The sequence below is a fragment of the Vidua chalybeata genome, chromosome 25, assembly GCF_026979565.1.
Source record: "Vidua chalybeata isolate OUT-0048 chromosome 25, bVidCha1 merged haplotype, whole genome shotgun sequence".
Taxonomy (NCBI): Eukaryota; Metazoa; Chordata; class Aves; order Passeriformes; family Viduidae; genus Vidua; species Vidua chalybeata.
In genome coordinates, this window is record NC_071554.1 from 2,985,068 (window position 1) to 3,010,428 (window position 25,361).

At 53.0% G+C, this 25,361-nt stretch overlaps 3 protein-coding genes across 8 annotated transcripts; 2 read left to right on the top strand and 1 right to left on the bottom strand.

Moving 5' to 3' along the window:
• The first annotated feature begins 222 nt into the window (after positions 1 to 222).
• On the top strand, positions 223 to 12,866 carry CEP85 (centrosomal protein 85). Of its 3 annotated transcripts, XM_053964441.1 has the most exons (15): positions 1,186 to 1,271; positions 1,465 to 1,528; positions 2,061 to 2,192; positions 4,136 to 4,854; positions 5,500 to 5,633; positions 6,455 to 6,572; positions 6,891 to 7,076; positions 7,462 to 7,614; positions 7,705 to 7,859; positions 8,077 to 8,197; positions 8,622 to 8,672; positions 8,757 to 8,864; positions 9,400 to 9,628; positions 9,904 to 10,081; positions 12,781 to 12,866. In XM_053964441.1, exons 2-14 carry the CDS (start codon positions 1,474 to 1,476, stop codon positions 10,065 to 10,067), a joined length of 2,325 nt encoding a protein of 774 aa, XP_053820416.1. In that variant the 5' UTR covers positions 1,186 to 1,271; positions 1,465 to 1,473; the 3' UTR covers positions 10,068 to 10,081; positions 12,781 to 12,866. The 3 variants fall into 3 exon arrangements, with proteins under 3 accessions (XP_053820415.1, XP_053820416.1, XP_053820414.1); XM_053964440.1 differs by lacking the exons at positions 1,186 to 1,271; positions 12,781 to 12,866 and adding an exon at positions 223 to 293 and having other exon boundaries at positions 9,904 to 12,093; XM_053964439.1 differs by lacking the exon at positions 12,781 to 12,866 and having other exon boundaries at positions 9,904 to 12,093.
• SH3BGRL3 (SH3 domain binding glutamate rich protein like 3) lies at positions 12,245 to 14,177 on the top strand. The gene is given in 4 exon segments (XM_053964446.1): positions 12,245 to 12,388; positions 12,391 to 12,464; positions 12,781 to 12,948; positions 13,253 to 14,177. Coding segments are annotated over 4 exon segments (426 nt in total). The 5' UTR covers positions 12,245 to 12,270; the 3' UTR covers positions 13,319 to 14,177.
• A 542-nt stretch (positions 14,178 to 14,719) lies between these two features.
• UBXN11 (UBX domain protein 11) lies at positions 14,720 to 24,581 on the bottom strand. 4 transcript variants are annotated; one of them, XM_053964442.1, is made up of 12 exons: positions 24,386 to 24,581; positions 24,008 to 24,108; positions 23,256 to 23,310; positions 22,216 to 22,292; positions 21,638 to 21,752; positions 20,123 to 20,340; positions 19,751 to 19,828; positions 18,845 to 18,965; positions 17,662 to 17,765; positions 17,383 to 17,450; positions 16,520 to 16,666; positions 14,720 to 15,842 (listed from the first exon to the last, which is right to left on the bottom strand). In XM_053964442.1, exons 1-12 carry the CDS (start codon positions 24,501 to 24,503, stop codon positions 15,680 to 15,682), a joined length of 1,365 nt encoding a protein of 454 aa, XP_053820417.1. In that variant the 5' UTR covers positions 24,504 to 24,581; the 3' UTR covers positions 14,720 to 15,679. The 4 variants fall into 4 exon arrangements, with proteins under 4 accessions (XP_053820417.1, XP_053820419.1, XP_053820420.1 ...); XM_053964444.1 differs by lacking the exon at positions 24,386 to 24,581 and adding an exon at positions 24,232 to 24,379; XM_053964443.1 differs by having other exon boundaries at positions 15,830 to 15,915.
• Between the last annotated feature and the right edge of the window lie 780 nt (positions 24,582 to 25,361).

Genomic DNA, 25,361 nt, shown 5'->3' on the forward strand with positions numbered 1-25,361 from the left:
GCGGAGATCAAGTGGCGCCCCCCGATCCCCCATTGCCCCGGGCTGAGCCCCCCTCAGCGCCCGCCCTACGGGTGCCTCCCGCGGCCACTCTTTCCCCCGCCAGAGCCCGCCGCGGCGGGGGCGGGGACAGCGCTCAGGCGAGCCAATGAGGCATCACTAGAGGCGTGGTCGGAGTGGCCGATTGGCTGATACGCCTGGAAGCCACGCCCCGTGCGCTTTGCCCCGCCCCTCGCCGGCGGAGGTAACGGTCGCGGCGCGCGGGGGTGGCGGGAGAGGCGCGGCGGCAGCGGCAGGTGAGGGACAGAGCACGGCCCCGGCCCCGGCCCGCACCCACCGGGTACCGGCACTGCCACCGGCAGCGCCGCTGCCACGCCGGCACCGCAGCCCGGACCCTCCAGCCCATCAGGGACCGGTCTCTCCGTTCCTCGTGGCCTCCCCCCGCCCCTCAGGGATGGCCTCCCGCTCCCCCTCAGGGACCGGGCCCACAGGGCCGACACCCCCTCACCGCCGTCTCTGCATCGGACCCTCAGGGACTGGCTCCTCAGGATCTGTCCCCTCACTCTACCCTCAAGGACGGGGACTTCCAGCCCGTCAGAAATTTACCTAAAATTAGGCATTTTTGCCTAAATTAACTCCACCTAAATGAACCATAATAAGCACTACATTGATGTAGAAATGTTTCATTTCATTGCTGGGTAAAATGCTGTTTCTGGTTCATTATCGTGTTGTATTCCCAGTGTTTCTGCTAGGTTGTAACAGCTGTGTATATGAATGTTTTCTAGGTATTAATGTCTTCTCTGAGCTCTTTGAATCAGTTTAACAAAAATCTGTAACAGCTGCTGAGTGGGGATTGAGTGTGGGTTTGTAGAGACCTTGAATTTCCACTGTGTAGATGTAAATTGCACCTGCATTTTCAGAGACAGGAAATTCACTGTCTGAAGTACTCAGAGAACAAGATAAATCAACCCAAAACTCTGTGCAGATAAAGATTGCTATTCATGGCACAGAAAGGCTGATTTTTGAAGGACTTTTTTTCTCATGTAGTTGCTCAGTGACCTCTGCAGAGGGCAGAAATGATCTGGTTGGGAGTTAAGACTTTTAAAGAGAAATTTTTCGTCTCTGTAGACACAGACTCAGCATGCAGGTACCGTGGTGACAGATGCTCTGTGAATACCTGCCTTGTAGGTAACAGCTGGAAGGTGCTGCTGAATACCTGGGGAATGGTGCAAACAGGAATTCTCCTTTCTCAAGCATAAAGAAAATCTACAAGGGTTTGTTTTTTGTTTTTTTTTTAAGTGTTGCTGCAGGGAAAAACCAGGTATTATTAGGAGAAGCTAATTAAATATTAAATGCTGTGTTACTCTGATGAACAGCCGCTGTGTGCATCCCCTTTGCTTGGTTAGTGGGAACGGGGGAGTATACTCACTTAAAGTAATATTTTTATTCATTTATCCAATTCTCCAGATAGATAAGATGGCTGCTCCTGAGAAAGATCCAGACCTGAGGCTCCTGCAGAAGAATCCATCAGGTAAGGACAGTCCTTTCTCCAAAGCCCTGCTGCTGTCAGATCCTGTTTCACTTTCTCTGAGGAGACACATGGCCCTTGGAAGATTCTCTAGTAGAAGCTTTTTTTGTTCAAAGAAAGTCTTATTTTCTAACCTTGCCTGCTTTTTCAGCAGTTGTTTGATGAAGACTTTCTCCCCTAAGCTGATAGCTGATGAATCTGGGAGAGTTCTTTAGAGTTAATGCAAAAATACCTCTTTAATTTGCCCAGTTTTGTTGTGCTGCTGCTCTTTTTAGCCTGAGCACCAGCTGGGTGTAACAGGACCAAACTAATCAATGGGAACATAATTTACAGCTTCTGCAGTCTGTCTTCCTTACCAAGATTGTTTTTCAGTCTCCTGTTGATGTTATTGCGTTTGCCTGTGCTTCCTGCCATTTCCTTTTGCAAAAGATTTCTTTTTAACAGGAACACAGGGAGCGAAGCAAAGGGGTTTGGAGGCACTGGTAATTACATATGGCTTAATTAAAGCATAAATTTCCCTGTTTTTCCTCTCCAGACCCCAGCACCTGTCAGAAGAGCAAGTTCCTGGAGAGTGAGTGGAAGACACCGACGGTGTCCCTGAAGTGTCTGAGCCGCTGTCCCAGCGTGGACGGGGGCATTGGCACCTCCTGCTCGGACAGCACCGAAGGTGATGGGCACCACTGGGTCACAATGAAACCTGGGGGGTACAGCCTGCCACTATGTCTGCAACTATTTCAAATCCAGGTGTCTGGAATGTAACCAAGTGAGGAGGACACTGGCTGTTTCCCTGAGCTTGGTTATTGTCTCACTGCAGGGCTTTTAACTGACTAAAAGCCACCTTGGTGACTTGCTGGTTCTTATTGTCCAGTGAGGGATTTATCAGCAAGTCTGTTGGGTGATTTCTTAATTTTTTTTTTAAGAAAATAATTTGTAGGTGCCTTTGCGCAGAAGTGTTTGGCTCTGCAGTGTTAGAGCTGAGAACTCTGCAGCCTGGCCTTCAGCTGGGGCACACTCTGTGAAATTTCTTGTTCCAGCAATCCTTTCCACCTGGTTTTTTTCACCTTTACTGATTATCTTTTCAGTAATGAGGGACTTTGTGGTGTTCCTTAAAACACTTCACGCATCCCTGTGTTCCAGGGAGCCTTTGGAACGAGCTGTGGATCTCAATAAGGTGCCAGCGAAATGGAAGCTTTAGCAGGTCTGGCTGTTGGAAGTACTGCTAGAAATATTACATGAGCACATGTTTAAGTGTTCCATCAGGATAACAAAACAGCCATTTGGCAGCTGGGGGCAGGGGAGATGATTTCCTTTGGGAAATGACCGTTCTGGGCACTGGCCGTGTTGTAAGAGCCGAGGGTGGCCTGCAGCCCTGCCTGCTGCTGAGGCACGCTGAGCTCAGTACATTAGTCAGAAATGTTGTTGTGAGGACCCTCAGCACACTCAAGGAACTGATTGCAGCACTCCCACGTGACGTGCTGGTCAGGGAACTCGGGTTCCTGACAGTGACACCAGGGGATAAATTTAGGGGCTGTAAAAGGAAATGGTGCTGTCTCTTCCCTCTGCCAAGGTGAACGTGCTTGCAGCTGCCCAGTAGGATGGGGTTCTCTGGAGTCCCCAGGCACGGCCAAGCTGTGGCTGAGAGATTTTCTGCCCTCACTGCTCATTTGTGATGAAAGGATTGAGTGTCTTTATTGTGACAGTTCTCCTGTGGGGTGATTTTGGTCTTTGCAGAGTCTGATTTGGGCTGTATTCAAATTGTAGTGTTTATTCACTGTTGTAGCAGTGCTTGGAGGGTACAGACAGGTGGGAGGGTGACTTGTTGGAGCATCACGTGGGGATGGGCCTTTGGCCAAAGCCATGAGGAAATAAGTGTGTGTTCCTAGGAGAAACCTGGAGTTCCTGTGGCACAGAACGTCTCGGGACACGGAGTGGGAATGGGCACTTTGCTGTTTGCCTTTCTCAGCCCTTGCTGTTGCTGTATGGAAATCTGAGAGTTGCTAAGAATAACCCCGAGTTCCTGCAGCCAGGTTTGGTGCCCTGCTGGCAGGACAGGAGCTCTGTCTCACTTCCTGTGGCCTTAGGTGAGAGCCATTGCTCCAGCTCTGGGACAGGCTCTTGCCGTGGTGTCCTGGAGGAGCTGGAAGGTCAGATCCTCGGGGTCAGCGATGTTGGAGGCTCATCATGGGCTCAGGGAAGGCTCCTGTTAGCTCTGCTCACGCTCCGGAGACGCTGAGCTCTGGGACAGGCAGAGCAGGATCACGGGCTCAGTGTTCAGATCAGTAAGTTTCAGCCTTTTTATTCAGTATCAAGGACTTGATTTCTAAACCTAGAGAAAGATAACATTATTGAGTCAAGATTATACTAGAGTAGCTTAAAAACAGGGATTAAAAATAGGGATTAAACTCGGATTCTTCCTGTGGTGGTAGGAAAAGGTCAGCAGGTTCCTGAAACTTGTAGTGAGGGGGAACACAAGTGTGCCTGAGTCATGCTACTGCTTAGGAGCACATGTTCAGTGGGAAAGGACCTGGTTTTAAAATAATTTTGGAAAGCTCACTGAAGGATTGTATTTTCAGGACTGTAATTAGATGATCTCTCTTCTTTTTCTCCTAGACTTTTGCAATTCCAGTAGCGGTTCCTCATTCCATCCCATCAAAACCCAGGTGACCATTCCAACAGCCCACGTTATGCCTTCCACACTGGGTGCCTCGCCCTCCAAGCTGTGCCCTGCCGGGGACCAGGGCTGTTCCCAGAGCTCTGCAAAGCCTGCGGGGCCAGGCTCTGCCCCTGAGCGCCCAGGGCTCACCAGGAACGGTGACTTGAACACTGGGAAGTCCTCTCAGGTGCCACCCAGGGACCTCCTGCATCTCTGCAGGGCTTCGGGGGACAGTGGCTGTGAGCACGCCTGGCCTCCTGCCGCTGATCGCACCAGGACGGAAGGCGCCTGGAAGTTTGACACCCCTGCCATTGAGCAGACCCTTAACCAGTCTCTCTTCCTGGACAGTCTGTGCGCTGACCCTCTGCATAGGTGCCAGAAGTTCAACCCAAGCCCTGAGGCAGGGAAGGACCATTACAAAGTGCTGCCAGAGAGCAAACAGGCGCTGGGGGCCAATGGAGCCTGCGAGCCCCGGGACGGGCCGTGGCCCAGCGGGAGCAGGCTGATGCCAGCGGGACTCCAGGCCAACAGTTTTTATTCCAAACCTGTAGCAGCTCTCCCAGGCCAAGCGTGGATGCAGGAAGGCTGCACGCTGCACCCCCACCAGGGAGTCTGTGAGCTCAGTGCCTGGAAGCAGCAGCTGGACAAAGTGCGGCTGCAGGTGGAGCAGATGCAGGTAGGCAGCTGTGACTGTGTGAGCTTGGAACCCTTCCTGTCTCTGTAGTCAGGAACTGTTGTCCCAGACTAAGGAGCCAGGGGGAAAATGTCTCCTGCTTCTGCCTGAGTGACAGCAGAAGTCTCCTAATGGTCTGTTTTTACAGCTTGTGGTGTCACAGGTATCATTTGACACGCTGTGTGTGCAGAGCTGCCCTGGATTATGTTACAGGGCTGCTCCACCTGCCAGATCAAGAGCTGAAATACCCTGTCTGATAGAAACTGGAAAGAAAAAGCATGCCAAGAGGTTTTAAGCCGTGTCTAGAATGGTTTTATTCTGTATCTAGGGTTAAGAAAGACTTTTTTGAAAAAATGCATGAAACTAACTGCAGTTTATTAGGTGGAAACAGTTTGTTTACCCCCTCCCACCAGCTGTACCCTAATGGAGACAAATTGTTTCCAGCGAGCTAGCACAGTGATCTAAAATTATTTGTTAATCTCCAGTTGTGCTTGGGCAAAGTTTCTTGTTCTTGGACATCAACAGAGACTGAAATAGCCCTGCCCTGGCATGCAGATGAGCACACAGTGTGCAAAATAGCTGCAGCAGTGTTGCAATTACCCCTGTGGGGCACAGACCTCTCCCTCCTTGTTTTGTGTCCTCTTGCAGTTACAAAATGGAGGCACCTGCCCCCATTCCTCCATGTATTCCCCATCCCTGCCTGCACCTGACCCAGCTCAGTGGATCAATATCCTGAACTCCAATGAAAACCTGCTCAAGGAGAAAGAGCTCCTCATTGACAGGTGAGGCTTTGATACTGACATGTGGTTTAAAGACTCCAGTCCATTTCCACTTGGAAAGGAAAGGTTTGGAAAGTACCAAGGAAGGCTCATTTCTCAGTGTCCCTTTTGCCCAATTAATCTTGTTTTGTTGCAAAGAACAATATAAGGACCTTAGAGAACAACCTGAGCTCTTCTCTCCTCCTTGGAATTAGGACAATGATCCTGAAGGGCTCAAATAAATTAATTTTAGTTATGGTTTTCTGTGTTTTGTAAGGGGTAAAGATTTCTATTCACGTCATGATTATCTAGAATGTCAAAATAACTGCCTCTTTTGCTTAAGGACTTTTTAGGTGCTCCTTGAGACCTTTATTTTAAATTTGGTTTTTGGGACTTGATGCTGACAAACAACATTTCTCTTATCTAAGGCTAGTGGGCAGAAGCTTTTTGAAAAAGTAAGTCCTAATGAAAAGTACCTTCAACACATGGACTGTAAATACTACTTCTTCCTTACTTTGAGTCATCTGTTGTGTGTTCATTTCACTGCTAAGCTCCAGAGTTACACAGAGTCTAGCTGGGTCCTCCAGAACATGCAAGGCTTGTGTGTTTTTTCTGTAATCATGGTTGGGGGAAGGCTCTTGAAGCTGAAGGGAAGAAAAGTTAATAAGAATTGTAAAAAAGGTCAAATTGTTCACCTTTATTTCCCTGCAGGTGAGCTCTGAGTGGCAGAGTTCTGTTTTTGCTCTGCTTGTCACTGTGTGGAGCAGCAGGGCTGTGGTGGCTCTGTTGGTGTTGTGCTGCTGCTCTCTATGTTTGAGAACAGTGAATTGCCTGTTTTGTTACAGACAGAGGCAGCACATTTCCCAGCTGGAGCAGAAGGTCCGGGAGAGTGAGCTGCAGGTTCACAGTGCCCTGCTGGGCTGCCCAGCATCCTATGGAGACGTCTACATGCTAAGGATGCAGGTACAGCAGGTGCCAGTGAGAAATAGGTCCTGAATCCAATGGCCCAGACTGCTGCTGAGGTGTTTGCTGAGCAGGACTGTGCACAGTCAAATAATAAATTATCCCTTGTGTGGAGTTACCATCACCTCTGTGCCCCCTGAGATTGCCTTTGGTTGGATTAAAACTGTGCTGGTGATGCCCACACCTGACAGCACTGCCAGGTGCTGTTTCAGATGAGGCTGAGGCATGTTTGGGGATTGGGAAGGATGAGGACACAGCCCTGGACAGCCGGGGGGCAGTTTGTACTCCCCCAAATTCAGGGGCTGTCTGTGCCTGCAGGAGCTGCAGCGGGAGAACACCTTCCTCCGAGCACAGTTCACAGAGAAGACTGAGTCCCTCAGCAAGGAGAACATTGAGCTGGAGAGGAAGCTGGCTGCTGCAGAGGTGGATGTGAAGCTGGTCCGGGAGTCCCTGAAGGAAACAGTGCAGAAACATGCAGAGGAGTTAAAGAAACAGGAAGAAAGGGTATGATCCTCTTGCTCTAGAGATGGGAAGGTGTGCTTTCTTGTCAGTGCAGTGCTGAGGTGAAACTTCTCTGTGGTGATCTGTAATTGCAGGTGTTTTCTCTTCTTGTTTTAGACTATGGTTTACAAGCAAAAGCCTTTCCTCCTGCAGTTAGAAGCATTTCAGTGCCTCTTCTTTTAACAAAAAAAATCTTGGTTTTTTAATCTAATCTTTGTTTTTTTTTATCTGCTCATTTATCTTTAGCTAAATAAGCAGAAATGAGTTAAGGGGATCTTGTATTTTGGCATTGTATGGTGTGCAAAAAGCTAAATGAGTGGGCTTACAGAAGGCTGAAGAATAAATAAGAAATTAAATAAACTAAACTTTTCTGTAACTGTCCCTGCAGGTAAAGGGAAGAGACAAACACATTAATAACCTTAAAAAGAAATGCCAGAAGGAATCTGAACAAAACAGAGAGAGACAGCAGAGAATCGAGACCCTGGAACGATACCTGGCAGATCTTCCAACCCTTGAGGACCACCAGAAACAGAGTCAGAAGGTAAAACTTCCTCTGAGCTGCAATACTGGCTCTTCACATACTTGCTCAGATGACTTTTCTATAGTTACATCTGCTTCCCTTTTGTTGCAGCTGAAGGAATCTGAACTGAAGACCACTGCCCTACAGGAAACAGTGCTGGCACTGGAAACAGAGCTTGGAGATGTCCAGGCTGCTTTCAGGGAGCAAGAGCTGCAGCTGGAAACCCAAAAACACAAGGAGATGGAGCTTCTGTCCACTGTGCGCAGGTAGGAACGAGGAATCAGCTTCATCTTGGCACTGCAGGAGTTGCTGCACCAAGAGGGTGATGCACAGCCCTGGCAGGTGGTGGGCTGGGATTGAAACAGGGCAGTACTGACATCTGACGTGAAATTAATTTCACTCCTCGTATTGTTTCCCTCCTTAAAACAATGGAGAGATCGTAAATAAAACTGTTTTTTCCCCATGGTGTTCTGCTAATTGCAGCTTGCAGGACAAGTTGCAGCAGTATGCAAAGAATGCAGAGAGAGGACCCCCTGCCCAGGATGGGGAGAGGCAGAAAATGGAACATGACTCTCTGAAGAAGGAGTGTGACTGCCTCAGGAAGGTGAGGGGCTGTCCCAGTCAGGAATCACACATTTTTCCTTCCAATGAGTCCCACCAGGCACTCGGATGAAATCGGGGATTTTTAAAGACACAATTGCACTGAAGCAGCAGTTCCTGGAATCCCAGACTGCAGGGTTCCAAAAGCTGTTCTTGGTGTGATAACCACACACTTCTCCAGTAATGCTGGGGAGAAGCTGCAGAATGCAGAAGAGGGGAGAGGAAAACCACAAGAATACAATGTCTGGTTTTAGCTGATAAATCTAATAGTGCCTTTTATCCAAGTCTACTCCTAAGAGCATCTGTGATTAGAGAAGTAAATGGACAGGAAAGAGAAGGAGAGGAGATGCTGTCCTACTGAAGGAGAATTCCTGGTGGTATTACTGGATCTGGGTGGCCACTTCTGATGCCTCTGCTTTTAATTCCAGATTGTGGACAAAAAGCAGAAGAAGATGGAGCAGTTATCCTTGCAAGTCAAGGTGAGAGGTGATAGGGAGGGACCCGGACTTGAGAATATGCTGTGAAATGAGTTGGACTTACTGTGTTCCCATGGTCTGTTGCAGAACCTGGAAGAACAGGTGGCCCAGGAAGAGGGGACAAGCCAAGCTCTGAAAGAGGAGGCGATGAGAAGGGAAAATGCTCTGCAGCAGCTCCGGGCTGCCGTGAAAGAGGTCAGGGTGTGTTTGGAGTGCACTGAACAAACAATGGGTTGTCTTTGAGCAAGGCCCTGAATTTAGTCAGCAGCTCAATCTCTCCTGCTTCCTGCTAGTCAGTTCTCCTGTCAGGGCTGTGAAAGGAGCTGTGCCCTGCTGGGAAGCTGGAGAAGCAGGTTGTGCCTCGGGAGTTTCATGGGGATGGGATGGAGGAAGCCGAGCTTGCCAGCTGGGGGCAGCAGAACAGGAGACCAAGAACAGCCTCGGCTGAAGGGCCGGGCAGAGCCCCCTCCCAGCGGCAGCCCTCGAGGCAAGGACGGCCACTGCTGGGGTGCACCACCTCCTGGAACTTCTACTGGCCTGGGCAGGGACCGTGCAGCTTCACGGGGCACTCCCTGTTCGGTCCAGCCCCACGTGGCAGTGACATTCACTCCTCTGGCCATGGCCTGGCGGGCTGGATGCAAACCAGCTCCTGCCCTCGGTGCTCCCATCACAGAGCAGGAGCATTCAGTGTGGCAGTGCTGCCCCTGATGTGCCGTGTTCGTGTGTCCAGCTGTCCGTGCAGAACCAGGAGCTGATCGAGAAGAACCTGACGCTGCAGGAGCGGCTCCGGCAGGCCCAGCTGACGGCCCAGCCCCTGCCTGCTGACACAGCTCGCCTGGCCCAGGAGCTGCACGGGGAGCTGGCCAGCTGCCTGCAGGATTTGCAGTCTGTCTACAGCATTGTCACCCAGAGGGCTCAGGGCAAGGACCCCAACCTCTCTCTGCTCCTGGGCATTCAGTGTAAGTACATTTCCTTTTGAGCGATGGCAGAACAAACCCTTCTGTTCTTGTGCTGTGGCACAATGAAATAACTCACATAGAGCATGGAAAATGCTTTCTGGGCTTCTGAATGCTCTTTCTGGGGTTGCCTTGCTTGAAAGGTGCATGTTGTAATAACTGAATGTTAAGTAGAACCTCTTTTGCAAATGTGAGTTGGTTTTTCTGGTTGATCTGCAAATGTGTGTGATCCTTGCTGAGAACTGCATGTGAGGAAACTCCCTTCTCTGACCCCACAGCTGTGCAGTACTCTGTGAAGGAGAAGGATGACCTGCTGAGCCCTGACGGACTGGCCAAGAAACTGGTGGAGGTAAAACAGCTTCACAAAGAGGTGGAGGACTTGAGGACTGCAATATCTGACAGATATGCTCAGGACATGGGAGACAACTGCATCACCCAGTAAAGAACACTCCCAAAGTAAGACAGGGAATGAAGACTTGAAACTCTCAGGAGTCTTGTGCTCCTACAATCCTAAACCTATTCAGCACTTTACCATCCCTCTGCTTGGGTACAGGATGTGTGACTTATCTGATCTGTGAGAAATCGGGGGTTTGTTGCCAGAAGTGTTCAGCTGCTGACTGGGATAATTCAGGGCTTCGGTGTCAGGCTTTGCAGTAGCTTTGATCTTGTGGAATGTGTTTTATGCTGTGTTTGCTGGAGCTGCTGTGGTCTCTGATGCTGGGAGATGAATTCTGACTTGCCTTCCAGGCATGTCAAATGCTGAACATGCAAGTGTGACAGTTAAAATAATGGCTAAAAGGAAATCTCTGCCCTGGTCTTGCTGATAACCTCCCTGTGCAGGTCCTGTGGCACCAGAGGGTTGTCAGATTGTTTGTGGAATATCTGGATTCCACAGGCAGGCAGGTGTGCCAGTTCCACTCCTGGCATTTGCATCGAGGTGCTACTGCCTTGGATTGATGGAGCAGGACCTGCTTTCCTCAGGTGATTCAACCTGTGATTCAATGTCTTTCAGCAGCCAGCATGAGTTGAGGAATAAAGCAACACTAAAAGACTCTGGAAATGATCCCCCTGGGCACTGTTACCCCAGAAGCCTTAAGCCTTTTGTCCCCCTGAAACAGCACTGGGAGTGGGCTGTGATTCAGACTGCAGAGGAAGTGGATTGATGCTGAAGTGCCTTAATGAGCTGGAAGAACCCTCTGCCCCCACTCTGCTCAGTGCCTAATGCATCCACTGGCAGGTGAGGGGCTGCTCTTCCTTCTCACAGCCTTTTAGAGCCATCACAAACAATCCTGGGGAGCTCCAAGTGTCTGTGGCCCCTGCCAGAGCCTCCAAGAGCCTCTGTGTCCCTGGGGACACACATGTGCTTTACTGGGAGAAAGCCATACTGGTCCTGATGTGGAGGGGGTGGCACAGGGAGCTCTTCCTGCAAAGCAGTGGCCACTTGGGCTTTGTCACAGCCCTGTCCCTCCTTTCTTCTCTGCAAGTAATGGGATTTCTAAATGGATCACAGAGGGATCAGTTTCACTGTACCACCACCCTCCCTAACCCCAGTAACAGCTTTACAGTACTGAGTCTGAGGGTGGCACTTGGGTTTTCATCTTGAGTTAAGAGCGAGATACCAAGTTGTGACAGGGAAAAGTCCTGCTGACACCTGTGTTGTTCGGCTGCTCTTGGTTTGTGTTGGGGCTGTGAGCGCCGGGTTTGGCAGAAATGCTTTTGTTATTCCTTTGTGTTAAAATTTTTAAGACCGAATCTGTTTTGTTCTTGGTGTTTGGCCACCATGGGGGATGGTGGCCAGGAACTGGTTGGTTTGTCCCACACGGGGAGCACACAGCAGTGTCTGTCTGTCCTGCTCTTCGTGGCTGTTCTGCTCCTGGCTGTGTTTGTCCCCTGGCTGCTGATGCTGTGTATTGAGCAAAGCACATTTCCAGGGCTGTTTGTCTTGACTGCCAGGAGCTGTGCTGGCTCCTGCAGGTTCTTAGGGGGTTTGGGCACCATCTCCTTCTCCCCTTCACTTTGGGGGTGCAAGATCTCGTTCATGGGTGCTGTGAGGGGACAGGTTTGCCCTCTGCCCCTGCAGAGGTGATTCTGAGATGAGATTACTGTGGCTGAAACCACCTCAGCTGCTGCCTGGCACTGTCCCAGCAGCTGGGCTGCCCAGGTCCTGTGTCCCCTCCGTGGGCACATGTCCTCTCCTCCTCGTCCCGCACAGCTGAGCCCCTCTGGCCCAGAGGGTGATCCTGTGTGCTGTCTGCTGCTGGTGCAGGGGCAATCTTGGGCCCTTTGCTACAGAACACCCCAGACCAGGGTGACAGGACAGCGTTTCCTCCCTGTCCCCCTTGTGCATGTCCCCCCGCTCCCCCGTGTTGTGCCTGGTCCCGTTGGGCTCAGTGTCTTTGTACCAGCCTCTGTCTCAGCGCTTATTTGTATCAAGTACTTGGAATATCAAATAAAGCTGCTCTGACCCACTTGTGCGAGGCCGTCCTGGCTGGGGATCGAGGAGCTCCGGGGCTGTTGCCGGTGCCTCTCCCGGCAGGGGCCGATGGCTCGGGGTCGGGGGCTGCTGCCGGTGCCCGGTGGGAGCGGTGCCGGTGCTCGCCGGTGCCGCCGGGGCGGTGGCCCGGGGCCGGCCCCGCCGAGGCCGCATGCCCGGGCCCGCCGGTTCCATTGGCCCCCGCAGTCACATGCCGGGCGGCGGCGGTGCTGCCGCTCCTCCCTCCCTCCCTCCCGCCGAGCCTCCCTCCGTCCCTCCCTCGGCCGGGCTGGCGCTGGGAGCGGCCGCGATCGCACCATGAGCACCCTCAAGGTCTACAGCACTTCGGTGACCGGCTCCCGCGAGGTGAGCGCCGGCGGGCAGGGCTGCGGCGGCTGGGGCTGGTGGCTCCGGAGCCGCTCTTCCCGGGGGTGGGCGTCTCTCTTCCGCGCAGCAGCGAAGCCCCCCCCGCCCCATCCTCGGTGTCCCCTCTCTCCTGCTCGCGCTGTACCGTCCTCATTGTGTCCCCAAAGCCACCGCTCCGTGCTGGGTGTTCCCCCCACGCAGGCGGGGTCCACGCCGTGGGCACTGTGCTGAGCGCATCTGGCACGCTGGGTGTGTGCCCCCGCCTTCGGGCTCCTCTCCATCTCCCCGTAACCTGCCTTTCCCCCCCGGGTTCCAGATCAAATCCCAACAGAGCGAAGTAACCCGAATCCTTGACGGGAAGAACATCAAGTACGAGCTGGTGGATATCTCCCAGGACAACGCTCTGCGGGAGGAGATGAGGGCGAAGGCAGGCAACCCCAAAGCCATCCCACCCCAGATCGTCAACGGGGACCAGTACTGCGGGGTGAGGCTCGTGCTCCCTGCTGGGGTTGGCACCCTGGGGTTGGGTGGTGTCCTTGGCTTGGCTATGCATGTTCAGGATGCCTTGTAAGTTATTTCTTGTGAGGTGCAGGTGCTGCCAGGATTCACGGCTGTTTGCCTCGGGAAAAAGGGGACCTAGGTGGGGGGCTTTGGGTGGCAGTGGGGCTGTGCCCACTTTGTCCTGTCATCCTTGGCACAACCAGCTGGTGCCAGGGCTGTGAACCAGCTTGTGCCATGGGCTCAGGGCCCCTCCTGCCTCGAGGCGACCGTGTGGCGTTTCCCTGCAGGATTACGAGCTCTTTGTGGAAGCCGTGGAGCAAAACACTCTGCAGGAGTTCCTGAAGTTGGCCTGAGCCCTGCTTCCCCTCCCATCCTGGACTCTACCTGCATTCCTGAGCACCCTCATCTCCGACCACCTTCACCTCCAGGTTGTCAGCGCTGTCCTGGCACCACGACCTGTATCCCAGCACAGGGAAAAACCCATGACCAAACCTCCTCATTGCAGCTGCCTCTGACTCCCTCCTGCCTACCCCCCCAGTATCATCTCAGAGGGATCCAAAGAAAGTGTGACGCTCGCTGCTTGGCCCGTGAGCAAAGCTGGGCCTGGCTCACGGCAGCTTCCAGTGCCTCTGTAAACAGCAAAGCCTCCGGGGCCGTGCGAGGTGATCCTGGCCCTCAGCCCCCTCCTCTGCCTCACCAGGGAAGGGCTTAGGGCTGCGTGGTACTTCCCACTTCTCCCAGTTGCTGTTAAAATTGTAAATTCTGCTGCCTCACTTCCTTTTTTTTTTTTTTTTTTTTTTTGTCTTTTTCCCCCCTCTTCATCTCAACTGCAGAGATTATGGCAACTAAGTAAAGGGTGTTTTTTTTTCTGTTTGTCTTAATTTAATGCAAAAATACTGCACAGAATTTGGGTCTGAGTGCCCACCACGGTGGAGCTGGGGGCGAAGGCTGCCTGGGGGAATGGGTGGGGCTGGAAGTGGGATCTGTGCTGCTCTGGCCGCCCTCCACCCTGACCAGGCTCCCATTAATGCTGGTGAGCATTAATGGCTCAGGGCTACCCCAGAACAGCTGATGCTCCAGCTGTCCCATCTTTCCTCTTTGTGTTGGCTTTCTTGCAATCCTGGACCAAGTGCATTTTGTTTTCCTGCCAAAAAGCAAGTTTATAACCAGTGTCGTCTTCCGAGATGCTATTAAATGTTACTGTACCTTTCACAGCGCTACTCTTGCATTTCTTTTAAATTCGGTTTTATTTTGGCTACAGGTTAAACATCACCCTCCCTAAGGATTGTGAGTCATTTCCAGCTGAGTGGGTTGTACCTGCTGCTGCAGCCTGACACAAAGATCTTAACACCCTAGATTGCTGCTGCTAATCAAAGGCTCACAGGACGTGTCTGAATGTCCTACAGCGCAGCAGTGACAGGTACCAGAGCATTCCTCTCCTCTGCGTGGTGACAGTGGCAGCCTGGGGCAGGGACAGCCTCAGCCAGATGTAGGAGTGAAAAACAAACCTTTGGCACAAAGAGTAGACCAGGATACAGAGGGGCAGGGGAAGCAGCTGCTCCTGAATCTGCTACAGGTGGAAAAAGGGGGAAGCTGAGGGAGAGCTGTGTGCATTGAGTCACTGCTCACGGGGAGCTGTGGAAGCAGCTGGGTTGGTTCCTGTGTTTGAGTTGTGCAGCTCTGGTCAGAGGGGTCTGGGAAGAGCTCTGAGCTTCCACAGCTACCATGCCTTTGAAATCTGAAGGAAGTGGAAATTGCAGCTGAAATAAAGGGTTTTATTGGGAGCCCTTAATGAGGGCTGGGTCTGTGCGAAGAGGGAACCTGCCAGAAGGCCCTGCCTCACAAGAGTGGGAGTGTTGTCAGCTGGGAGTCAAGTGAGAGCTTGTCACAGCTGGAATGGGAAGAATGTGCTGGGGAAAGGGAAAGGGAAAAGTGCAGCCCCAGCCCACGGGACAGGGAGGAAGATGCTTTGTTCAGGGTTGGGCAGAGAGCACGGAAGGAGTATGCTTGTCTCCAATGTCACGGTGTCCTGTTGCAGCATCCATCAGCGGGAGGAGGAGGGCGGGTACCTCCAGGCAGGCTGGAGCCTGGGCCCCGCTGCAGCTGGGGGTTGTCCAAGGGAAGGAGCTGTGCACGTACAGGAAACCCAGTAGCAGGGCTGAGCCGAGCCTGGCTCAGCCCCAGCACTGCAATGGCTCGAGGCCTTCAGGTTTAGCTCCGGCAGAGACCGTAGAACTGAGCCTGTTTGTCCCCTGCTGTCAGCGCAGGTGAGATCTGTAGGGAGCAGCTGTGTGCAGGAAGCAAACTGCCCCTGGCTGTGTGTCCATCCTGCTGCTCCAGTCTCTGAGCATTGCTAAGCAACTGCCCAGTGCTGGGGTGAGGCTGGCACAGTCCCCTGGGCAGGGGGCAGCCTGTGTGACCCTGCACAGAGATGAGGAGCCAGGCCTGGAGCCCAGGTGAGCTGCTGGAAGTGTCCCTATGCTGGGACCCAGCTGTCCTGGGGAACAGCAGCCACTGTGAGGCAGCAGGACTGGGCCTGGCCCCCTCTGCCAAAGGGAGTGGCCAAATGACCGCTCCCAGCTCTTCTCCATCCCAGGTAGTGGCACAGTGAAACTGAATCTGGAAAGAAAACCTCTCCCTTCTTCCCAGCCAGGGCAGGTCGGGTAAGGTGAGAGGCAGCTCCCTCCCTGTGCAGAGCTGGGGGTGAGCAGCTCTTAGGCTGTTTGCAGCCCACTCCCCTCCTGCTGGGAGGGGTCTCTCCTGCGGAGCAGCAGGGAGGCCCTGGGGACCAGCCCACATTCCTGCAGGCTCCTGGAGCTGTCCGTGTACACCCTCTGGGGAAAGGTGCTGATGATCTCATAGTCCGAGTTTCCACCCCTAGGAAAGAACAGCACAATCTTCTACTCATGGGATTCCTCAAGGATTTGCTGAGATGCTTTGACTGATCCAGCTGTGGTTATGCAAGAGCAGAAAAAAGGGCTTCCAGCCCAAACTGCAGCCAGCCAGGCACGGAGCAGCCTGGCCAGCTGCACAGCTGCAGCAGGGAGGAAGGAGGCTCATGTATCCCACCAGCACTGAGCTCATCCTGGGCTCACACTAGGCCAGGCCTGCAGCAGGAGTGGGAAGAGGGGACAGCCAAGGGGGCCCTCAGCCATCTGGAGCTGTCCCCAACAGGCTGAGGGAGCCCTTGTGCAGCACTGGATGTTTGGGACACAGCTGGCTAAGCCAAGCAAAGGCTCTGCAGCTCAGCTTCCAGCACCTTGGGAAGGGTGGCACCAGCTGGGTGAGTGCTGGAAGGAGGCAAAGGCAGCGATGGGCCTGGATCTGATGGCAATTTTGGGAGGACAGAGGAAGTTTCTCTCCATTGCTGTGTGGCAAAGGTGGGTATGAAATGCTCTGAGCTTCTCAGGACCCTGGCACTGCTGCCTGGAGAGTGTCAGGTGGACACAGGGCTGTGACCCAGCTCAGGCTGATGTTTGAGGCTCCAGGACCTCAAGAACCCTTTTCTGGGGTCCTACAGAGTCAGGCAAGGAGGGGAGGGAGTGCTGGGCTACCTGATATGGGCGAGGTGCTGGCGGAGGTCCCCGATGGTGTCTGTGAGCAGCATCCTCAGCTCGTACGTCTGCTCGCCACTCTCAGATCTGACGCGCAGGGTGCAGCAATCAGGGCCAGGAGCTCCAGCCTCCTCAGCTGGCTTCACCCTGGGCATCAGAGAACCTGTCAGCCCAGGAGTGAGCTCTACTCAGCAGGCAGGGCCTCCATGACCAGACAAGGGGAGAGGAGTTTCATGTTTGGGAATGTCCTTGAGGTGAATGAGGCCCTGTCTGACCATGGGCACCCAGACAAACCCACTGCCCAACTGCTGCTGTGCTTTCCCAGCCTGAAGGTGCCTTGAAGAGGGTTATGGGCCTTTTTTAGCTTTTTCATTTTAAACCAGGGCTGTCTGGTAAGTACTTCGCCCTACTTCTTTGATTAAAAATTATCTGCTTTTTTTTTTTTTTTTTTTCATTAGCTATTTGGGTCTTGGCTTGCCAGAAGACTGAGTGGAAAAGTGCTGTTAGTGAAACCTCCCACCCAGGCATCAGTTTCCTGGAGGGGTTCTCCATTTAATTTGACTGCAAAGAGCTCCTTCAGTGGTTACAAACTCATAGGCCTTGGCTTGCTGTCGGGAAAACTTTCACATAAATAAGTGACATTTTGAACAACAGAAGCTTTTTGTTAGAGATGTAAAATATGGTATATTTGCCATGAAAAATTCAGTGGTTTTCCCAAAGGACCAAATTTGGCCTTTTGTCTAACTAAGGTCTAAAAGGGAAAGTCCATTCCTCAACTCAACTCCCTGAACTAAACCTGCAGTGATGAAATGGGAGGAAGAGGAGATCCTGACAGGGCAGGGAGTGAGGGGCTGTTCCTGTACCTCTGCAGGGCAGCCAGCCCAGGTGTTCCCACCAGGATTTCCTTGCTCCTCTGCTGCCCATTGGAACCCTAAAACCAAAGCAGGTGAGTGTCAGCACTGCCTGGGCTGCAGGGAGAGCAGCCAGTGCCAAGTGCCATGTGTGCTCTGGTGCAGCCTCTCTGGGAGGTTACATGGAGCTGAGAGAGGCCCAGGGAGGGGGTGTGGATGCTGTGCAGGGAGCTGAGTCCAGAGCATCGCCCCTGGTCTCCTCCTGGGGCAGTCTGGGGAGCCCACTTGTACCTGTGGCGCTGCTCCGGCCACACCTCGGGCACTGCCCACTCTCCCTCTATGCTGCAGGGGCTGGGAAAGCTTGTCGGGAACCTGCTCCCAGAAGGCTTTGGGACCTAGCAGAGCAGAGGGGAGATATGTCCATATGTGACCTTTGTGACAAACGTTTTGCCCCCAGAAGAGGCAGATTTGGTGAAAGGAGAGAGCGCGGCTGCCGACAGGGAGAGCTCTCGGCACCCCAGCGAGGCCCAGAGTGGCTCTCGGGTTCCTCTCTTGAAGTTGTCCCACTTTCTGCCCCACTAAATGTTTGATTGTCAACACCAACACTGAGAACTGTGCAGTGCACAGCTGGGATGCACAGCAGGCAGCTAGCTCTGCTGTGAAAAACTGGGACTATCACCATTTAACAGACTTGGACATTTTTCATCTTGTGAGGGTGTATTTGGAGGTGTCCGTTCCTTTCTTCTTGGACAATTTTTTTTTTTTTTTTTTTTTTTTACTGCTTAGATAAAGGGGGTATCTAGCTTTAGCCTTGAGGTGACTGAGCACAGTTGTATGGAAGCAGGCAGCTGTTTCTCATGAGGGATACATGTGGTGGGTTATTTAGTGATGCACACACAGACCCACTGATTTCTGTCTCTGACTGTTTGACTTCCCAGCCCTATCAGATATTGCTTACACAGAATGCAAGAGTCTAGAAGCAAAATGAGGAATCTGTGGCCTTTGATGTCCCATATTCTGTTATGAAAGTCAGAAGAGAAACTGTCCCATATTCGGTGCGGTTACAGTAAATTTGGCTTGACAATATTTAGATTTTTGGAATGAGCTTGTTGAAAGGTGTGGTGTTTGCAAGCAGCTCTCCCCCCAGGCCTGCAGGGTTACCTCAGCATCCTTTGATGTGGTGAAGGTGGAAGGAGCCTGGCCTTTCAGAAAGGCACAGGACAGATGTGTTTTTGGGAACCTGCTGAATTTCTATTTTTTTATTACTCATCACATCCCTTTCTTAAGCAGGATTAATGCTGAGAGGATCCTGTGTGTGCTGCTGGCTCACAGCTCCTGAGGCAATGCCGGGCTCTGACCCAGAAGGGTTGAGACCCTCACATTCTGCTCCTACCGCCTGCACTGCCCTGGTAAGGTTTAAGAATCCTCCTCCTCAAGAATGAGCAGCATTTTCGAGGCAGGTTTAAGAGTTTACCTGGGATCTTGGAGGTTTCTTGCACCCTGTTGGATTCTGAAGTACCCACCACCTGGCCAAGGCCAGGAAAGCTCCCTGGAAGGTCTGGCTTCTGAAATACCACATCCCTCCTGTCAGTGACCTGTAAGCAAATCTGACTGTTGCACAAGCTCTTCTTGCTGCATCAGAGTCCAATAAACCACAGCGATGCCAAGCAGCAGTTGTAAACCCCAAATGAAACCAAAGATGCGCAGGTTCTAGGGAACCTCAGTCCCCAGAGCTTTGCACAATCCCCCTTCCATGTGACTTTCTAACCTCCACAGCTCCCAGCTTGCTCCAGCTGGCCTGACCTTGTCCTGTTCAGGCAGTTGTGCCCTGTTTTCTCAGTGGCACAGGGAGATGTGCCTGCTGACATTGCAGATGCACTCCAAAACCTAGATTTGAGTCCTCTGAGGCTCTCTGCCTGCAAATGTGGCTTTGGTTCTTTGCCATTTCTGAGAAATCAAAAACTGGGGCCCAAGAGAACCTCAGGTGGCTAAATCCATTTAAGCTGTGGCAAAACAAACTCTCATGACATCCTCTTTAAAAGGTACTTGTCCAATCTCACGTTACAAGCTTTTCCAGGGGAACTATTTGAGAACTTTTTCCACCTCCTTTTTGTGACACAGCTCTTAATTTCCTGCACGTGCTGCTTCTCTTACAGAGCCTGCTGTGCTCTTAGAAGCCTTGTTCCAAGGCAGGTTCACCGAGGCACAGGAACCCTTCAACCTTGATGCTGAAACCCTTCCTGTAACGGCTGCTGCAGGTGCCCTCCGTGCTTCCCTTGGCCCCAGACACACCTGCACAGCACCACAAACCTCAGCCTCCCCTTCTGTAGGGACCATCTAGCAGAATCCACCGTGCCCAAGAGCTGGGTGTGGCACTTGCCTGCAAGGGGACACCTTCGGGGTAGCGTGGCTGCAGCTCTGAGGGGAAATAACCATCCATGATGTCCTGCAGGCATTGCTGAAAGAACAGGAGAGCTCGTGGTCACACCTCAGCCTTGCTGTTGAGCTCGGGACTGATCTTTCTGCTGGGCTGCTCCTGTTCATGGTGCTGTGGCCATGCAGAAAGGTCTGCACCAAAGACACAGAATCTCCATTTCTAGAAATTACTGCACAGGATAAGAGGCGCTGTGGGGATGCAGTGTGCAGCTGGGCTCCTCTGCAGGACTGAGATGAGCTCAGAAGCCCTACCCCCTTTCCTGGGCCCCAGTGAGTGCTGGCAGGATGGCTCAGACTCCTCTCAGCCTTTCCATACCTGCGTGGCTGGGTGCTGGTAGGGCCGGAAGGCTCCGTGTCCCACGACGATCCCATTTCGGTACAGGGTCAGAGGGAGGGGCTCCGGCTGCCTCAGCCGAGCCCCCCGGGCCGTGTGCTCGATCTGAGAAATGCCCTCTCCGACCAGCGAGTTCAAATCCTTAATGTTCTCCAGGATTAAATCAAAATCAATCTGGTGTTTGCGAACAACGGCCTCACCTGTGGCAGAGGGATCAGAGTTAGGGGGGCAGGACGGGTTTATCGGTGTGAATTTGAGGTGTGTTCGAGCCCTGACACTGCTGGGCTGCCTGTGCTTTGCCCTTCACACGTTTGCAGAACGTGGTGCAACCTTTCGCTGTGGCACAGCCCTGCCGGTTCCCCGGGGCGTGTGCTGAACCGCAAGGGCAGGGCAGGGGCTGCAGCGCTGGGGCTGCAGCTCGGAGCTCCAGAGCAGCTCCTGGCGCAGCTCCTGGAGCCCACGCTGGGCTCCTTGATCCTCTCAGGAGTGCTGTGCTGTCCCTGTGCCGTGCAGGATGAGGAGCTGCACCAGCTGGGTTAAGCAGATTGAATCAGAGGATCAGGGCACAGGTGCTGAGGAGGTGCCAGTGTAAACAGAGGCAGCTGCCTGCAGCAGGGCAGGGACTCTGCCAGGATGTTTGTCTGGGGCTTTGAGGGTGACAGGGGGAAGCAGTAAAAGGGTTGTGACAGGACAGAGGAAAGAAGTCAGAAGAGGAAATGAGAGGAAAGGTCTTAGTTGAGTTGAAGTCCTTGGTTGTTCTGCTTTTTTTTTTAATGAGTTGCTAAAGAATGATGCAGAAATACCCTCAAAAAGGGTCAGTGAGCTGAAACCAAAACTGTTTCTGCTGAACTCCCTCTGTCTCTGCCCTCCTGCTTCTAAGGGAAGCTCTAGTCTAATGCTTGCATGGTGGTTAGGAAGCAGCATTGGCTCTACAGTCCAAATAATTTTTTTCCCCCTCTGTTACCACTTCCTCAGGAGCCACTGCCAAAGCTGCTTGGACCCCAGACAGCAGAGTCAGGTCTCAATTAAACCCTCACATGGTGGCTGGGAGGAAAGGCAAACAATACTCCCTGATGGAGCCAGGCTCTGTGGGTAAGTTACTACAGCTCCTGTGTACACAAAGCACCTGATTCCCTTTTCCACCCACTCTGTGTCAATGTCATTAGAGCAGCCAAGCCTCAAATGTGCAGGGTTTGTGAATTCTGCAGGAAATAGCTGCTCTGGGGTCTCCTCCTGAAGGGCTGAGCTAACAGGGACTCCCCTCTTCCCCCAGAAGGGTGTACAAAACACAGGTATATAAAATTAAACCTTCTGCTGAGCTCCTATTAGATTGCTCCATGTCTGTGTCCCTGAGAGGGATTGATGTGAAGATCTTGTCCCAGGATCCCAAATTCTGAAGACCCAAATCCTGAGGTTTTGATGCTTTTCTACTCTCCCTTCTCTGAGCATACAGTGGGAGCTGGGCTAGCAGCTTCAGGCAAGAGTGCCATGCTTTACCTGGCTTGCAGAGGTTCCCTGCTGGCAGCTCCTCTTCCTCCCAGAGGGATTCTGTGTCTCCCAGCTGGTGCCGTGCCTCTCCAACCCAAACCAGGCCATAGTCATTCAGGAACCGCTGCAAGAGGAGAGTCAGGTTGGCTTTGGTGACCAGAGCTCCAAAAAACGGGAAAAGGGAGCCCGAGAGGGGTCAGCTGTGGCTGTGAGAGGTGGAACAGGTTTGTCTTGGGGCTCCTTGGCCCTGGCACACAGACAAGACTCCCTAGCAGGCCAGTGATAGCAGCTCTATTAGCAGCAGGGAAAAGGGAGGAGGAGAGATTTGTAGTGCATGGGGAACCTCACAAGCCTGCAGGAGCTGGGCATTCCTGCAGCCCTGGAAATCAGGATGAAGCTTGCAGGAGGCACAGGTGTTTGTGTGTTTAAAACCTTCTCCTGGCCTGCTGCTCAAATCCAACCTGCTCCTTCTTTGCTGAGGTGAAGGGTTGTGAGGATCAAAGGGGCAGCTTGGAAAAGGCCAAACTGGGACTGCAATGACCCTAAACCAAAGGAGAGCTGGCTCGGGGCAAGCAGAGCAGCCTCACCTCCATCTCCCAGACCTGGCTCTGCAGCTGAAGGCACCTCATTTCCAGTTCTTCTGTGGTGGGTGAGTCAGAAGCATCTGAGAAAGCAAGAGAAAGGCTGATGTTCCTATGAAGATCCTCAGGGAAGAGCTGTGGATCACCTGTGTCACACAGGGCAGAGCCCCAGCAGCACCTGCCTGTGCTCAGTGATCTCCCACCCGTGGGACACAGGGGCTGAATGTGACAATTCACCCTGCAGTGCTTTGACAACGGTGCTGACAGACTAAAAGACAGCTGTGAACAACCCCAGGGAAGTTTTAAGCCGTGGGAGCTGATGTGAGTGGTGCTGTTGGCAAGCACACAGTGGAAATTGCTTGGCTCCCTCAGCCTTAAGGAGCCCAAAGGGAGCAGGTGTCCACTGAAGCTGGATCCTGGAATCTTGGCTGGATGGCAGCACGGTGCAGCAGGGGGAACAGAGCACACGTCTGTGGCTTGACAGCCACACTTGAGCTCTATGCTCAGGAAATGGAGAACTCACCACAGCCCTGCACACACGAGGCCGTTCAGCCCTGCAGGAAACGTGTGCGGGCTCCAGCTGGGGCTGGAAAGCTGCTGGATCCAGGGAACTGAGCAGGGGAAAAGACCTCCAGTGACTCCCTGAAAGCTGGGCTCATTTTAGAGTTAGGCTGGGCCTGGAATCCTGTGGAGACTCCAAGTGTGTGTTTGGTTCCTCCCAGCTGTGAGGAGCTGCTTTCCTGCTGTTTGAACTCTGCAGTGTTTACTGCTCTTCTGCCCATCCTCGGCTGCCTGTGGTTGGCTTCACACCCATGGAAACTTAGAAACCCATAGAAAAACAGCTCAGGGTGTTTTGCAGCAGAGTAACAGACTCAAAGTGCAGCTCTGCCCTGGGAAATGGCCCCTCTGTGCAGCTGCCACCTCTCACCGAGGAGGCTCATGGCTTTTGGAGCCAAGTACAGCCCAGCTGGCCCCAGGCTTGCTCTGCTGCCCTGCCCAGAGCGCTGTAGCTCTCCCACAGGTGCCAAAGGTAGAAGAATTTTTACCTTCTCCTTCCTGAAGAGTCTTTATCTTCTCCTGGAGCTCGGCGATCCTCCCGTCCTTTAGGGGCAGAACAATGGCCTGGGTCAGTTCCTGGGCCTCAGCCCCTCCAGGCAGAGCTGGTACAGCTCCTCTCACCCCACCCAGCACAGGCCAAAGGGTCAGAAGGGATGAATCACCCCACAAACACCTTAATGAGACTCAGACGAGGGCTGGGATAAATAAGAGCTCCAGGAGTGGGTGACCCATCTCCCAGTCCTCCATCTGCACCAGGTGCTCCTGCTCAGACCTGCGGGGAGGGGCTGGTCTAGGAACTAAACCAGCATCTCTGCAGCCACTTCTTAAAAAAAAAAAAAAAAAAAAAAAGAACCGAACAAAAAAAGGTATTTATTCTAAGATTTTAAAGGGTATTTATTCCAGTCAGTGATGCAGAGAGAGCTGCTCCAGGATGACTCTGCTGTAAGCAGCTGCTGTTTCAGAAAACAAAAGGGGGCATGTACCACCGCAGGAGGGGGAAAAAAAAGAAATTCTGAAGCCAAAGAGGTGCTGATCTTAGTGCCAAGGTGCAGCAGTCACCAGCAGGGACTGTCCCCTCTGCCACCCCAAGGCCTGATCCCACTGCTCTGTTGCTTTGTAAAGGGCTCATTTGGGTGATTAACAGCAGGCCACAGATGGACTTCTGAGCCCACACAAGGTCTAAGAGGTGGAACTCCTGTGGCAGGGGACAGAGCAGGCTCAGCAAGAGGCTGACTTTTACCTTCAGCTGGATTTCTTGTGCTTGTTTCTCTATTTTTTGTTCCAACAGAGAGATTTTTTCCACCAGAGAGGTCATGAGCTCCACATCAGCATGAGCTGCACCTGAAATCACAAATACCTGTGAGCAGGGTTCCTGGTGTGCCACAGCAGGGAGGACTTTTCGGGTAGAAATCCCTTAGTTCCTGGTTGTGTGTGCAAGAGGGGAGCCACAGGACGGGGTCTGACCTGGGGTGTCATCGAAAAACTGATGGGGCAGAACCCCCAGATCCCTCGGGGGCTTTACCCTCCATGCTCTTTCTCAGTGTTGCCCCCGGGGCAGGAGCGGAGGGTGCCTGGCAGGGACTCCTTGGCCCAGGCCTGGCCTCGCCTGAAAACTCACCCCCCGCCGCCATCTTGTTGACAGCCGGTTGCCACGGCGACACGGGGCCCACTGCGATTGGTCCGGCGCCGGTCACGTGGTGGGCGCTGTAGTCGCCGGGAACTACAATTCCCAGCATGCACCGCGCTCGTTCTCCCGGGATACCGGCACGGGGACAGGACCGGGAGTGGGTCCCATTTTTCTCTTCAGCCCCCCTCCGGACACACCCATCAGCCTGGCCTGGGGCTCCTCACGCCGCGGAGCTCCTCCCGATTCCCTCACCTGCTTCCTCGGTCTCTGTTTTCTCACCTGGGCCCCGCTCTTGGCCTCGCTGATGCCCTGAGCTCCCCCCATCCCAGTGCCTGTCACCATCCTGGGAGCCTTTCCTGGGTGTCCCCCATGCCACCTGCTGCTCTCCAGGGAGCTCGGCCTCGCCAGCTGGAGGCAAGCGGGACAGGCCAATTATCCCCCCAATTTTACATCCTTTGGTGTGGCGTGCACAGAACCACAGACGGGTTTGGGCTCCAGGGACCCCAAAGCTCATCTCATCCCACCCCCTGCCATGGGCAGGGACACCTTCCACTGGCCCAAGTTGCTCCAAACCCTGTACAACCCGGCCTTGGATACTGCCAGGGATGTCAGCTGTGCTCAAGTAATTTCTACTTGCCCAAGGAGCAAAACTGAGCTAAATTTAGTGAAGCTTTTCTGCAGAAGAGCCCTCGGCTCAGGGTGGAAGCTGACGAGGAGCTCACCATGACGTGCTTCACCAGCACAAACCCAGACAGCAGGTGTGTGTTCTCAGCACGTTCCAGCGACTTTATTCATTTCAAACCATTTTAAAATAACCAGATCCCTTTCATTTCCTGTGCTGCAGGGTGAGGGAGCTCAGAGATCTGCTGTGAGCAGATGGAGCTGGGGGGTTAAAGGAGGCATTTCCCTCTTTATTTAGGATCTGTAGCTGAAATCCCAAGGGACACCTTGGCTCCAGCTCCACCTG